Below are 16693 nucleotides of genomic sequence, written 5' to 3'. Positions count from 1 at the left end.
ACAATACAAAACATTCAAAAATGCATAAATACTTTAAAAAATAAAGTTTAAGTGTTATCGTCATTTTCCAAACATTATCTCCAAATGCTAAAATACAATATAATAATTGAACATAAATGAACGAAAATAAACGAATATTGATAATAATCGTTAATGAACACATATAAATGAAGGCAAATAACTATTGTTCGTCTTTGTTTGTTTAATTAATCAAAATATATTGTTTATATATAAGCGATCTTTCCATATGTACGAGTATATGACTAATTAAAATTAAATGGATCCTAGCTTTAAGGGACTCATTTTGTCTTGTTCATTAGTCAGAGGACTTAGATGAAGTTTCCTTAATTTGATTGACCAAAAATGCTAATTCTATTTTCGCCCTTCTGACAAAGCAAAAGTCCCCATGAACACTCTCCCACTCTGACTTTTCCAGACACGCACACAAACGATGCAATCGAGCCAAACATGGATTCAAGCCTTGTTCTACCTTGCTCTCATCACAGTTTCACTATATTTTCTTCAGTTTTATATTCTATCGGATAGATTAATAGTGTCGCATCACAAAGTTACTCTCAAGAAACATCCTAATCTCCCTCTAAGGTTCAATTCCGACGGCACTTTTAAGATCCTTCAGGTTAACTTTCAAATTCAAGTCAGAGTTTTAAAGTTCTGTTAGGGAATGAAAATAATTGGCCGTATGTGTTGATTAGGTTGCTGATATGCATTATGGAACTGGATTGACTCGGTGTAGAGATGTTTTGACCTCCGAGTTTGAATGGTGCTCTGATCTTAACACTACTTTATTTCTAAAGCGGATGATTGATGCCGAGAAGCCTGATTTTATTGCTTTTACAGGTGGATTTCGTTTTCGAGATTATGTTTTTATCATTTTCTTGTGAGGTTTTAATTTGGAAGAATTAAAATTACATCGTTTATCAATGCAAAATAGACTGTTAATCTCGTGAGTTAGTGAACTTATGATCTCAGATAGGATAAACTCTGCATAACTGAAGAAATTTGCTTTAGTTTTTACACCCTTTTCCATGAGAAAGAATCTACACGTTGACTTTAGAAAGCCCTTGTAATAAGTAGAAATTTGGCAACATAGTCTGGTTTGTTATAGTGAAATATTAATTTTAAGATCATCACAAATGGTTTCTGCTTATTGTTCACATTCAAATGCAGTTATGAAATTATAACACTTTCTTGTTTGGAAAGATTGAGTTAGATTTACTTGTTTTTCCTAGTATCAAGAATCATAATTGATGCTATTGACGCAGTCTACAAGATTCATAGCTCAGATAGTTGACAAATATAGAAATATTTTACTTAAAATATATGTCATTTTTCATGTGTAATTTAGCGCACAGTCTGATGCAAACACAAAAAAGGGATTGAATTTATATGGCTAAATTTAGCTTTTCCCCAAATGCCAATTACCAAAATAAATGTTGATCAGACTTCAGAGAGTGATGTATATAACTAAATTTAGCTTTCTTTTATTCCTATTATATATAGTTATATACACAGATATCTTCAGCTGATTTTGTGTAGTTTTGGAAACTAGGGGACAACATATTCGGGTCAAGTACAAACGATGCAGCAGAATCTTTATTCAAAGCTTTTGGTCCAGCCATGGCTGCCCGACTTCCATGGGCTGCAGTTTTGGGCAACCATGATCAGGAGTCAACTATGACTCGTGAAGAATTAATGTCATTCATCTCCCTCATGGACTATTCCCTTTCACAACCAAACCCATTGGACCCCACTAAACAACAAGTTACAACAAACATCGATGGGTTCGGGAATTATGATCTGAGAGTACGGGGTCCACCCGGGTCCCACCTAGCCAACCAAACCATCCTCAATCTCTTCTTTTTAGACAGTGGAGACCGAGCTGTGGTTGATGGTTTTAAAACTTATGGATGGATCAAGGAGTCTCAACTTAGTTGGCTACGTGGTGCTTCTAAGGTATTTATAACAACATACTTTGATTTCTCGTATTACAAAACCCAAATATAACAATCTCATTGAGATCGAGTGGATTTTCACTGTTAGATTTAGATTTGATTAACTTGTTGCAGGTGTCGCTAACAGGAACATAATCAAGAAAACCATGAATCAGAAGTTTCAACATCTCCAATTCCATCACTAGCATTCTTCCATATCCCCATCCCTGAAATCCGTTCCGGGCAGTTCCGGGAAATTTTCGGGCAGTATTCTGAACACGTAGCCTGTTCTATGGTGAACTCTGGAGTATTGAAGACACTTGTGTCAATGGGAGATGTGAAGGCGGTTTTTATAGGCCATGACCATTTGAATGATTTTTGTGGGAATTTAGATGGTGTATGGTTTTGTTATGGTGGTGGGTTTGGGTATCATGGTTATGGTAGGGCCGGGTGGCCTAGAAGAGGTAGGGTTATACTTGCTGAATTGAAAAAGGGGAAGAGTGAATGGATGGGAGTTGGAAGTATTAAGACATGGAAACGTATTGATGACAAAAAGTTGACGAAATTTGATGAGCAGATCTTGTGGACATCAAGTGGACATCCATTTTGATATGGATTTTGTAGATGAACAATGTTTGTATAATGACACGTTTGCTTGAGACATTTAATGTGAATGACATGGTCACCATTACAAAACCAAATTTCCAAAAGAAAAAAAAATACGAACTGCTAGTAGATACAAGTAAGAAATACAGAGGAAGTATTACTCTTTGTAGTTGGGTGTACAATCCACTTGTGAAGGAATGTACAACTGACTAATGCATGGTACTCACAAAAGAAAAATAAAAGAGGAAAAAGAAGGTTACACCTTGTACGTCTTGCACTCAAAATGGTTTTCTTTCGATGGAATATTATTATTCCAAGATAGATAGAGAGCTTTATATAGGCTAACAAGTACAAGAAATCAGGAAAAGATATCTCTACTCCCTAAGCATTTCAATTATCCTTGTATCAATTTAATGAGTTTATTGAACCCATTTTTTCTTTCTTACAATAAATAAATATCAAGTGAAAATACACGAAATGATAAACAAGTTTACAAGAGTACAAAACCCATGTAAACAATCAGCTGGGATTAAGTGATTAACACGATCCCAGTTGGACCGAATGAGATAAAGTTTAATGGAATATTTATAGAGTTTCATCCATTAAATGACATCTAGATTTGTCACATCATTCAACTCTCTCATTGAACTTACTGTTGTAGATACTCTTAGATTCTTATCTAATTTCATCAAACAAAACTTGTCATGTGCTTGTTTGAATTTACAAATATTTTTTTAATATATGCATGTCACTTATATAATTTAATTAAGAAAACATAAAATTATAAATTTTACAACATGATTAATAACTTATTTTAGGGTGTTTATCGTATGCATGAGTACTATGTCTAGTTGGTTGTTGGTACTTGGGAATATCTCGGTCGACATTTTCAATTAAGCGGCGAACAATAACGCATACGTTGTTTGTTAGGTTTTGAAAGTGGATCGGCATGACTTTTTCTAAAAAGCTTATTCTTTGAAGAAGGACGGCCACAAGTATTTTGGTAACAACAGCTTCGTGTAACGATGTTGTTAATAGCGTGATTATGTTCTTTAATTGTCGTATATAACTAAACTTACCAGTTGGTTGTGTTTTGAATTGTTCCTTATGCATGTTTACCTTGGCTTCACAACCAAAATCATCATCTTCCAATGATGTGCACGAAAAAAAAATCAAGCTTCCTCCAAAACTTGTCAATTGAATTAAGATGTATAGGAATACCTTTATTAAGAAGTATGGCTTGTTCATGCACACAAGACAATACATAACTTATACGTACTTGGAAACCACACTTTTTAGCAAGTAACCCAGCATCTTTGGAGCGCTTATATTCTTTGAAAATTATATAAGTGCTTAAATTGAAACAAAAGTGTTGAGTTTCTGAAAATGTTAACATGACGAACCAATGCTTAATATGAATTCTACTTTCCTCAATACTTGCATTGGTACCTATTTCTTGCGATTGAACCATGTCATGAATACGCAACAAAGATTTCATGAAATCGAATTTTGATGCGATGACATATTGTTTTCATTTGGCATGTTGATTTTCCACTCTATTAGTTGTGTGATTGTCAAAGTTAAGAAATTTATCAATCAAAACAGATACATACATTTCATTATATGGTTTCAACCACACTTTCTTTAAATATCTCAAGACGTCTAAAACAAGATACAAATTACTTTTTTAGTAAAGATATATAAAACATTGATGTTTTCAAATATATTAAAGATGCATGGACAATCGAGCATCAATGTTTCCATCTAGGCCAAGTTGATCTTGTATGCTTCCTTTGTGTCCAATTGAATCAATATAGTCCACAATTTGTAAAAAGCATCAGAAATTTTCTTCAAACTTAAATTTTGTTTCCATTTCTTCATAATACTTGTATATATATGACATCTACAAAGTAAACATTTAGCCTCTGAAAACACAATTTTGTCTGCTTTAATGAGAGTCATTTCCCTATTTGTTACAATAACACATGGTGTCAAACAGTTGTCCATAATCGATTTTAGACAATTTAATACCCAAGTATAGTTGCATTCCCTTTTCTTATGCATATAAACAAATGCAATTGCAAATGTCATATTTGTTGGAGTTACACCAACAATCTCTAGTAGAGGCATATCATGTTGGTGATTTTATGTCATCAAATATTATTTAAATGTAATAGGATTAAATTTGTTGACCAAAAGTGATCTTGTTGAATATTGAACAAGTTAGGATGGTGTCGGAGTGCACCCTTGTTCAAGTTTTTCAAGATTCAAAGTACATTGTTATTTAGGGGCGAAGCCCCTAAACGAACGGGGGTCCGGGGGCAGCGTGTCACACCCCAAAACCAAGAACGGCGGAAACGTTCTGGGGCGGAGGATGTCATGTATAGTATCACAACACAGTAAATGTAAATAAGCAAACAACATCATCCATTGCATTAAATATATAATTTTAATACAAGCGTGTTCTGTACAGTTTTAGACACCAAAAATATAATGTAAATCAAAATAATATGATGATTCTTGAATGCACTCCATCTTCTCAAAAGCTGGCATCGGTACCTGTCTACTGATGACCTGAGAATACAAGTTATTTTGAAAGAGTTTATCAGCATTAAGCTGGTGAGTTCATAAGTATTTTAGTGTCGGTGTTTGTTATCAAAACGTTTGAACGTGTCTCAAGTATAAGTTTGTAAAATGTATGTAAATGTTTGTAAAAGTTTGAATCTCTCAAAAAAACCTATATTTTTTATTAAAGTAGCCTTCTACCAAGGCTTAACTGTTTTGTATGCTCGTTTGTTGTAAAAGTGTAACTATCATTTAACGAATATAGTTTGTACATTAATGTTTAAGTGAGGTTATCACTAAAAATATGTAATGGGTAAATCATTGTAGTACTGTAGTTTTGTATTATAGGAACTACTGTTGTACTAACTACCTTAAACCGGATTTATATTAAGGTATAATGTGATAATTGCACCATACTATCGACTGGTAACGACATACGAATGGTCGTAATAACGGAATGACGTTTGGCACCCGCAGAACTGCAGGTCCGGCTGTAGCTAGCAGCAAGGTGTAGGATAGTCAATCCAGTATAGATCTATACGCAAACTCACGCTCTCCCTCCAAGAGAATTATGGCTACAACTCGGGCCATGACATTTAAGGCATGCTCCGATCCAGTGGATCACAATTAATAACGTATTCTTGTATATGTAGTGTAATGTTTCTCGTTCTAGTATAGTTGTATATGTTCTCCTCCTAGTATAGTTGTATATGTTCTCTTTCTAGTATAGTTGTATGTGTTCTCTTCCTAGTATAGTTGTATATGTTCTCTTTCTAGTATAGCTGTATATGTTCTCGTAGTAATGTAATGTATAGACTCATGAATGAACTGACTCATTGATCTAGAAGTTGTAGTAGTATGATCCTGTGTTACCCCGATGGTAACTTACTAGTGATGTGAATAGTACGCATGAATATGGAAGTACTTTTATGTCTATATATGTATATTTGATATATAATTAATATTGAAACGACCTTCGGATGGTCACCCGAAATCCCACCAGACCACATCCAAATCGAGAAAAAGGAAATGGGGCGGATGGCCTTCCTAAGCCCTTTAAACATTTCTTATATATCTATACATATATGGGCATGCAATTTATAAGAAGTATAACAAGGTTTAAATAAAAGTATTTGATAAGTAAAAGAGTTTGTAAAACATTTCGAAGTAAAGCAGTTTGATAAACAGTTTGAACAGTGATAAAATCATTGGTTTTCTAGTTATTAATCACATGTGATTAATGCAATCACATGTGATTGATTTCAATAACTATAAGCATTGAACTTGTATCCCCCCCCCCCCATAAAGTATTTAAAACATTTAAAAGCATTTCAAAGGTTAATTAAAGGGGTATGAACTCACTTGTGGTGAGTGGTTTGGATTGTAGTGTCGGATACCGTGCTAGGTGGCAAACGGAGACTTGTTCACACGCACGAGCCTAGTTATCATATAATAAGCATATATATAACTAATTAGCCAAATAATAACTTAATGAAATAAGTTGGGACACTTAGGAACATGTAAACACTTTGTATAATTGTTATAGGTCCTAATGGTTGCATCTCAGTTGTTATGGGACAAGCTAAAGGGGTTTAAAGCTTCCAAGGACCTTGTATAAGAGTTTACTACCCAATAAACCCCACCCAAGGAGTTTACGGTCGTAAACCCTTGAGTTTACGGCCGTGAACTCCACTCTTGGTGGTTTTGGGTGTTTTAAGGTGCTAAATGAATTCTAGAATAAGCCTAGCTTGGTGGTTTAATCCTTTGGGTAGTTTAGGGCATAGATAACACTCCTTTGAGGAGTTTACGGCCTAAAGACCATACCCCTTAGAGTTTACGGCCGTAAACTCTCATGGGGTGGATGTTTTAATTCTTTTAAGTCTCTTGCACAAGTAGGATAATTTCTAGGCTTTTGATTTAGGCTAAGGGGGACTTTAGGCACACTTTGGTGCCTTTACTTGGAGTTTACGGCCCAAGAGCATTTCTTGGCCGTAAACTCCCTTTTAGGGATGATTTTGATGTGTTTTAGTCCCCATTTTAGCTACAAGTATTTGAGGGTAATAGTCTAAAGCCTTAGGGGGTGATTAGGGCTCATTTTGCCCTTGAAAATGGTGTTTACGGTCCAAGAATTTCTTGGGCCGTAAACTCCTAAAACTTGGTGTTCTTGATTGATTTATAGCCTCAAATGATCCTACATATTATGCTAAACTAGTTGCCTAACACGGAATTGGGACTAGATAGCCTTAAAGCTCCTTTTTGGAGTTTACTCCCCAAGAACGTTCTTGGGCGGTAAACTCCCGGATCTCATATATTAGACATATAATCTATGTTAATAAGCATAAAACAAATGTTATAACACAACTAGAGAAGTGTACTCACGATTTGGGATGAAAACCCGAAGATCCGTGAGAGAGAATATGGCTTTTCTCTAGTTGGAAATGTGAATAATGAATGAATTTAGTTCAAAAATCTATTTATAGTCCTGAAATATTTTGGCAGAAAATACTTTTATTCTGGAATTGGACTCTAACATTATGAAGTGTTGAAATGCTCAAGTTTCACAAACCCAAGAGCATCCACTCTCCTGATACCTCCTTAAATGTAAACCCTAGCGTACACAAACTTATTCGGAAAAGTCTTAAGTTCATTGAAACTGGACTAGCTTCTATTGAATAGTTAATGTTCGTACAAAGTGGAAATTTCGGGTTGTCACATCATCCCCCCGTTAGAAGGAATTTCATCCTGAAATTAGAATTTAAGCAAACAAGATGTTACAAATAATTAAGCGAAAAGATGAGGGTATTTCAGTTTCATCTGATCCTCGCGTTCCCAAGTGAATTCCGGTCCTCGCTTGGCGTTCCAGCGAACCTTCACGATAGGGATACGGCTTTGCTTCGTCTGCTTGACCTCACGGTCCATGATCTCTACTGGTTCTTCCACGAAGTTGAGGCTCTCGTTGATCTCGATCTCGTCGAGTGGGATTACAAGAGTCTCGTTGGACAGACACTTTTTCAAGTTAGATACGTGGAATGTAGAATGTACGTTATGAAGTGCGTCAGGTAGGTCGAGTTTGTAAGCTACGAGGCCGACTCTTGCAAGAATCTCGAAAGGCCCTATGTACCTCGGATTAAGCTTCCCACGCTTGCCGAAGCGTATCAAGCCTTTCCAGGGTGAGACTTTGAGAAGGACTCGGTCTCCCACCTGAAATTCCAAAGGTCTTCTTCGTTTATCAGCGTAGCTCTTCTGTCGGTCTCTAGAGGCTTTTAATCGTTCACGGATCTGAACGATTTTCTTTGTCGTTTCCCGAATGATCTCCGGACCGGTGAGAGTACTGTCGGAAGCTTGCCCCTGGCTAATTGGGTATCACCCACCTCAGCCCAGCACAGAGGAGACCTGCACTTTCGGCCGTAGAGAGCTTCAAATGGAGCAGCCTTGATGCTCGTGTGATAACTGTTATTATAGGAAAACTCGACAAGGGGTAAATGAGTATCCCATGCCTTCCCAAAGTCAATCACGCAGGCTCGCAACATATCTTCCAGTGTTTGGATGGTCCTCTCACTCTGTCCGTCGGTCTGTGGATGGTAGGTTGTGCTCATGTCCAACCTTGTTCCCAAGGAATGTTGTAGTGATTGCCAGAATCTTGAGGTGAACCTACTATCTCTATCGGAGATAATGGACATAGGTACACCATGTAGCCGTACGATTTCCTTAATGTATGTTCTCGTAAGTTTCTCCATTTTGTCGGTTTCTTTGATAGGCAGGAAGTGTGCAGACTTGGTCAATCTATCGACACATTAATTATAAGAGATTAAAAGACATGTCTAAAATGAGTTTAATTCCTGCTTTTGATATGCAAAATAATGAAAAATGTAAAACATGCATGCTAACTAAAATCACTAGACAACCTTTCAAAGATGTTGTTAGGGAAAGCAAGGTGTTGGATCTTATACATAGTGATTTATGTGATTTCCATGCAACACCTTCCCTTGGAAACAAGAAGTATGTTGTTACTTTTATTGATGATGCATTTAGATATTTTTATATCTATTTGCTACATTCTAAGGATGAAGCACTTGATAAATTTAAAATTTATAAACAACAAGTTGAGCTTCATAAAAATGAATTAATAAAAGTATTGCGTACTGATAGAGGTGGTGAGTATTATGATCCAGTTTATTTTGAATCAACTGGAATAATACATCAAACCACAGCTCCATATACACCACAACAAAATGGTGTAGCTGAAAGGAAGAATAGGACTTTGAAAGAAATGGTTAATTCCATGTTGTCATATTCTGGTTTAAGTGAAGGGTTTTGGGGTGAGGCAATGTTAACTGCATGTTACATCTTGAATAGAACTCCAAATAAAAGGAGTAAGAATACTCCTTATGAACTTTGGTGTAAAAAGGTACCAAATTTGAGTTATCTCAAAATTTGGGGTTGTAGAGCAAGTTGTAAGGCTCACTAAACCCAAAAGGAAAACATTGGGTGAGAGAGGTATAGATTGTATCTTTATTGGATATGCTGAGCATTCCAAAGCTTATAGATTCTATGTTTTAGAATCTAATGACTCTGTGTCTATAAACACAGTGATAGAGTCAAGAGATGCTATCTTTGATGAAGAAAGATTTACATCTATACCTAGACCAAGGGACATGATTCATCAATCTTCCAACAAGAGTATTACTCAAGATGAAGATGTTTCTAGTGGTGCAACTTCTGTACCTGAACCTAGGAAAAGCACCAGAGCTAGAAAAGCTAAGTCTTTTGGATATGATTTTCAACTATATTTAGTTGAAGGAACAAGGAATGAAACTATTTCTCAACATCAATATTGTTTTACTATTGAAGAGGATCCAAAGACTTTCAGTGAAGCTATGGCTTCTAGGGATGTTCATTTCTGGAAAGAGGCAATTCATGATGAGATTGATTCTATTATGCATAACAATATTTGGGTATTGGCTGATTTACCTCCTGGTTGCAAGGCATTAGGATGTAAATGGATCCTCAAAATAAAAATGAAGGTGGATGGCATAATTGATAAGTATAAAGCCAGATTGGTTATCCAAGGCTTTAGACAAAAGGAAGGCCTTGATTTCTTTGATACTTATGCTCCTGTTGCCAGAATTTATACTATTAGATTATTATTAGCTCTTGCAGCTATACATAATCTTGTGATTCACCAAATGGATGTGAAAATTGCATTCTTGAATGGTGACTTGGATGAGAAATATACATGAAACAACCTGAAGGGTTTGTGATGCCTGGAAATGAACACAAAGTGTGCAAGTTGAAGAAATCATTATATGGTTTGAAACAAGCACCAAAATAATGGCATCAAAATTTTGATGATGTTGTCTTGTCTAATGGTTTTGCATTAAACCAAGCTGACAAGTGTGTGTATATAGCAAATTTGATACTTCTAGTAAAGGAGTCATGATTTGTTTATATGTGGATGATATGTTAATTTTTGGTATTGATTTAGAAGAAGTTAATAAAACCAAGAAATTCTTATCATCCAGTTTTGAAATGAAAGACCTGGGGGAGGCTGAGGTAATTCTTGGTATAAGAATTAAACAAGGAAACAATGGGATTTCAATTTCTCAATCTCATTACATTGAGAAGATATTGAAAAAGTTTAACTTTGAGAATTGTTCTCCTGTTAGCACTCCTATAGATCCTAGTCTCAAGCTTTTGCCAAATAAAGGATCTCTAGTATCTCAACTTGAATATTCTAGGGCTATTGGTTGTCTAATGTATGCCATGATTAGTACTAGGCCTGATATAGCATATGCTGTGGGAAGGCTTAGTAGATATACTAGTAATCATAGTTCACATCATTGGCAAGCTGTGAGTAGAGTATTCAAGTACTTGAAAGGGACCATTAATTATGGTTTAACTTATAGTGGATATCCTTTTGTTTGGAAGGTTATTCAGATGCCAGCTGGATTAACAACTTAGAGGATCACTCCTCTACAAGTGGTTGGGTGTTTCTTCTTGGAGGAGGTGTCATTTCTTGGGCATCTAAGAAACAAACTTGTATTACTAACTCAACCATGGAGTCTGAGTTTGTTGCATTGTCTACTGTTGGTAAAGAAGTTGAGTGGTTAAGGAATTTGATTTATGAAATTCCATTGTGGCCCAAACCGATATCTACCATTTCTATCAGATGTGATAGTGCCGCAACCTTGGCTAAGGCTTATAGTCAAGTGTACAATGGAAAGTCTAGACATTTAGGTGTTAGACATAGCATGATTCGTGAGCTAATCATGACTGGTGTGATATCTGTGGAGTTTGTAAGAACTCAGTTGAATTTAGCCGATCATCTAACCAAAGGGTTATCAAGAGATCTTGTGCACAAGGCGGCTATAGGGATGGGTTTAAAGTCCACTTTTTTATATTAAGATACCCAATTCCCATCTAATGCAATATTAGATGTTGAATTCAATGTGGAAAGCTTGATACTTGAAGATTGGAACACAATTTTATGATCATCCTAAGGTATGTGTTCAGTACTGCAAGTTAAGGAGGTTGAAAATTTATTTCTTAATAGTTCTTCGAAAAATTGCATTTGCAGGTGCAAGAATAAAAGAACTACTTATATAAGCATGAAGTTTAGCTACTTCAAAAAGTTGGGAATTGGCTTTGATATGCTTATTGAAGGATGGGACACAAGCTAGTAAAATATAGTGTCAAGTTAGAAATTATGAGAATGTAAACTTTTGTGTATTATCTTCATGTATTCACTTTGAATAGAAAGGGTTCAATCCTTAGAGACACCCTGATATTCGAATATTTAGATTGAGTAATATACTAATATGAAATTCAATCGTTACGACATTTCATTTATGCATCAGTTTGTTGTTGTTTGTGTTTGTTTTAAGTTTAAGAAGGATTACACTTAAATGGGGAGGGTTGTTGGTGATTTTATGTCATCAAATATTATTTAAGGGTAATAGGATTAAATTTGTTGACAAAAAGTGATATTGTTGAATATTAAACAAGTTAGGATGGTGTAAGAGTGCACACTTGTTCAAGTTTTTCAAGATTCAAAGTACATTGTTATTTAGGGGCGAAGTCCCTAAACGAACGAGGGTCCGGGGGCAGCGCCCCTGGCGGGGTCCAAGGGGCAGAGCCCCTGGCTAGGATCGAAAGTTGACCCTTTTTTCCTTGAGATCCGTTTAATGACAGTTTGGTAGTTTTATGACAGTTTGTAACTGTCGGTTGACAGTTTTCAGACAGGAATTATATATCCGTTTTTTGGTCATTTTTCTGGTACATCTTAAAGAACATTTTCATATACATTCTCAGATTTCATTCTCTGAATTTTATCCAATTGAGTGTTCGATCTGTACCATCGAAATACTTCAATTTGATAGTGAATCACAACTTTCAGAGATTCCAGGCAATCTATTCATCCCCTTTTTCTCTAACATATCATACCTATTTGTTTTATATGTTGTCTCTATCAACATCGCGTGTGGAAATCCATGTCATAATTTAACTGAAAGTGGGTGGGCAGAAAACAAATCTTCTAGCTCGTTCGTTAATGTATTTGCACAACTCTCATAAATATAAGCATTATCTTTCATCCATGAGAGCAGAACTTGCATTTTAGTCTTACCTGCACTCTCCGTCCTCCGAATTTTTTGGTATGCGTTGTATATAGTTTGAAGAGTTGATATATTATTCACATTTTTCTTCTTTAACATGGATTTTATATATATATATATATATATATATATATATATATATATATATATATATTGGCTTGAAAGAAAAATAGTTTTAGGTTAAAATAGAAATTGGTTTATAAAAAACATATATATATATATATATATATATATATATATATATATATATATATATATATATATATATATATATATATATATATATAACAGGGAGTAAAAGTAATTTTTTTAAACTGACAAGAATAAAAAAATGAAAATCTATGTTAAATAAAATGGCTAAAAGTATAAATTTTAAAAAATGGTCGGTAGAAACAGTTCTAAATTGTAATTTGATTATGTGATTTACTTTTTACAAGTTTCTAGATATGAATATACGGTGGTGGCGGTGATTTTTGGTTGTAGTTGAAAGGTTATGGAGAACGAAACAAACTTGGGAAAGAAAAGGGAGGGTGGACATATTTTTTTCTTTTTTTTATTAATCTAAAAATAATAAACAAATAAGAGAAAAATTAAAATATGTCTGGAGAGATGAAGTGTGTAATTTTTAAACAAACCAGAGATGGTCCGAATTAATTTTTGAAAATAAAAACTAAACATTTATTTTGACACATGCAAGCAAGCGACGATTCATATAATTTACTCTACCAAATATCTGAACTTACAAAAAGTAATTCAATATTAATAACAATATGTATATTTATTTTAAAAAAAATTATAAATTTACTTGCAAAACTTTAAATTTGTAAATTTAAAATTTTTTCTTTGCAAATATTGGTTGTCTCTTTCGATTTGAATAGGTTTAAACTTAGTTTATGTAATATTATGCTAACTAGTTGTGAAACTTATGTTTAAATGAGTTAATTTAAAAAAAAAATAGATATAGAAGTATAAATATTTGAAAACTTTAAATTTATAAGAAAATAAGAAAAATTATGAATTATTATAATGTAAATGTTTTTATCATTTAAATTTAAAAAAATAATTTAAATAAATAAAATAAACTAATGAGCTTTAATTTTAAGAATTTTAAAATTAAAAAAAAGTTCATTAATGAAATTTATATCCATTTATTATTATATTTATTACAATTATTACATTAAAATATTGTTTAAAATTTAATAAAATAAAAAACTCATAAAGATTTTTTGAAAGAAAGTTAATTCAAAATAAATAAAAACTTAAGAAATGGTAAAATAAAAAAATATTTTCATTTATGATAGATTCATTTATTAGAGCGGAGATTTAATAAAAGCTCCAAGAAATCATAACCTGCAGCATACGTCCGTATTATGAATCCAAAATCAAAATCCAAAATAGCAGTGCAAAATACATTCAATTAACACCCAACGTTGCGTTACCCTCCCTTTTTCCCTGGTTCTTTGAAAATTGAAAACAAACCAAACGGTAAGAAGAACCCAAGAAGAGGAGGTAGTTTCAAGATGGCGGCAACTGATGAAGCATTGGAGTCACTTCTATCCGATTTCGATGAGATACACAATGTACTTACTACGTTTAATCTTCACCTTGTAATTTTTTTTTTCGGATCAAATCGATTCACAGCTTATCATAACCTAAATTTCATCATCGTGTTACGTAGGATTTCTGCGAGGGGATCGTTAAGATTCAATCTCTTCAATCAAGCTGCAAATCCGAAATCAAAAAGCGAGAAGCGCTTGAATTCACCGCCAACGCTCTCAAATCAGGTGTGTATTATGATCAAAAGCAACATCACTTTTAATTTACTATATTCTCCGCACATTAGAAGGTAATTATTCGATTACTATCATGAATCATCAAATTTACGAAATTTAATGAAAGTTTGTGGATGTTACTTTTTGTTTTCGTTTTCTATTTCTAAATATGAACTCTGTTATTTAGGCGTACAAAAATTACTTAAATTGTGATTCTACTTTACGTGAGGGATATGCCATACTCCAAATTTGAAGGGGAGTTCAAAACTAACGAAATGAAAATCTAATGGCATAAGAGCCATTAATTTTCTCAATTGTATTTTAAGGAGGAGTGAGATTACTCTATCCATCTGTTATTAAACACCACCGATCTTTGAGCTTCCATTGTTTATAGCTCATGTATATTGCAATCTTCTTGTGCTATTTGAAAAGTTACTTGTCTAGATTTGAACTTGTAAACGACCTATTTGACTAATATCTACTCCTTTTAGAAAATGAGAGAGTGATGAAGCTGTATACAGAATCCATCAACAAACTGGCTAATCAGGTGAACAATGTTAATTGCTGAGTCAGATAACTTCTGCTTGTAGTATAATTTGAGGCTTAAGTGAGAATGACCGCTTTAATTCTGAACTTCTTTTGCATCTTACAATTTTTATTCAATGAGACAGCTTGAATGTAGGAATAACTGTCGCAGCTTGAAAGAGGAACTGAAGAGGGTGAATGATGAATATATCAGGAAAGAGAATGTAAGTGAGCATTTGATAACCACATGTTATTTTGACATATAGCTAGGTGTAACATTGTGTTATTGCATGCAATTCTGTTGCAAGTCCCCTATTTCTTGGCCTTTACATAAGTAAAGGGCCAAGGTCTTATTAAGCATAGTGCTTTGAGAAATCTACCCAATCATAGCTATGGGGTATCCAGTTTTACAACATTTTGTAAAATTAGGTTGCTATTTCTTGCATTTAGCTTTAAATTTCTAAGTGGAAAGTTGATTTCTTTGACCTTGAAAGTTAAGCTTTGGTTTTGCAAGCAGGAGTTAAGAAATGCAATGAGTCTGCTTAAGCATGATTATGAGAAGAGAATAAAAGAGCTAGAGATTCAAATCAAGTGAGTTTTCACTCATAAAGACTATTTTTCTTAACCATATTGACATCTTATTTGAATTTTTTAAAATTTATTGTTGACCAGAGATTCCATAGCTCAGAAAACAGCAAACGAATCGACCATTAATCAACTCCACCAAGATTTAGGTGCACATAGAAACCATGTTGAAGCTTTATCAAAAAGATTGGATCGAGTCCATTCCGATGTGGAAATGACATGTGAGTTTGACATTTAAAAGATATCTGAGAAAATAACGACAAACTTGCAAAAATGCAAGTGCAATTTGTAAAAGTTGAATTAATAGAAAATTCACTTTTTTCTATTAAGTCATTCTTTATGTATTTAGTAAAAGAAACACTAATATATAGCTTACCAGATCAAGTCATGTCCCCATTAAGTTTATTAAGTAAAAAAGAAGAAACAACACCTAAAAACTAAAAAGTGTGATGTTGCTGCTGTTCCTAGATCAAAATGAGATACAGGATTTGAAGGATTGTCTTATGATGGAGCAGGAAGAGAAGAACGGGTTGAACAGGAAGCTCCAGAGTCTAGAAAAAGAATGTATGTTCATATTTCATATATGATAAGGGCTAAATTCAAAAAACAATAGCAACATACTTTCTATTATAACATCTTACTTTCATTTTTTTTCTGTTACAATACTGTACTTTCAATAAAAGTAGGTTGCTATTTCACACATTTGATCATATACAATAATGGCAATGATATACTTGGTTAATGTGTGTGTGTGTGTGTTGCAGTACTGATTAGCAGAACAAAATTGGGTGAAGCTGAAAACAAACAGGAAATGAGTTCAAATAGGCACGTTGAAACTCTGAAGCAGAAGGTAATGAAACTAAGGAAGGAGAATGAGGTTCTTAAAAGACAACTAACTACTTGATTCTAAACAAGACTCTGGCTCATCTTCCGTTTATATCTGCTCATATACAAAATAAGTCCATTATCAAATTTTCAATTACTAAAATCTACTAAGTGTGTGAATATAGAACATGCCATGCTTCAATAAAATGGATTTTTTTTATTATTATTTGTAAATATATAATTTTAACTT

At 33.9% G+C, this 16693-nt stretch overlaps 2 protein-coding genes across 2 annotated transcripts; both read left to right on the top strand.

The window, feature by feature from the left end:
- The first annotated feature begins 391 nt into the window (after nucleotides 1–391).
- Nucleotides 392–2653, top strand: PAP28 (purple acid phosphatase 28). Its single transcript, XM_079010333.1, has 4 exons — nucleotides 392–637; nucleotides 714–858; nucleotides 1571–1974; nucleotides 2101–2653. Exons 1-4 carry the CDS (start codon nucleotides 452–454, stop codon nucleotides 2560–2562), a joined length of 1197 nt encoding a protein of 398 aa, XP_078866459.1. The 5' UTR covers nucleotides 392–451; the 3' UTR covers nucleotides 2563–2653.
- An 11439-nt stretch (nucleotides 2654–14092) lies between these two features.
- Nucleotides 14093–16650, top strand: LOC145062287 (4/1 protein short form protein). Its single transcript, XM_079009912.1, has 8 exons — nucleotides 14093–14316; nucleotides 14415–14520; nucleotides 15000–15055; nucleotides 15180–15257; nucleotides 15551–15624; nucleotides 15706–15839; nucleotides 16087–16182; nucleotides 16383–16650. The coding sequence occupies exons 1-8, from the start codon at nucleotides 14257–14259 to the stop codon at nucleotides 16520–16522; spliced, it is 744 nt and encodes a 247-aa protein (XP_078866038.1). The 5' UTR covers nucleotides 14093–14256; the 3' UTR covers nucleotides 16523–16650.
- The last annotated feature ends 43 nt before the right edge of the window (nucleotides 16651–16693 follow it).

The sequence above is a fragment of the Lactuca serriola genome, chromosome 7 (genome assembly GCF_051521515.1).
Source record: "Lactuca serriola cultivar US96UC23 chromosome 7, Lser_US96UC23_V15, whole genome shotgun sequence".
NCBI lineage: Eukaryota > Viridiplantae > Streptophyta > Magnoliopsida > Asterales > Asteraceae > Lactuca > Lactuca serriola.
Note: the sequence above shows the minus strand (reverse complement) of the source record. Positions and strands in the feature narration are given on the sequence as shown.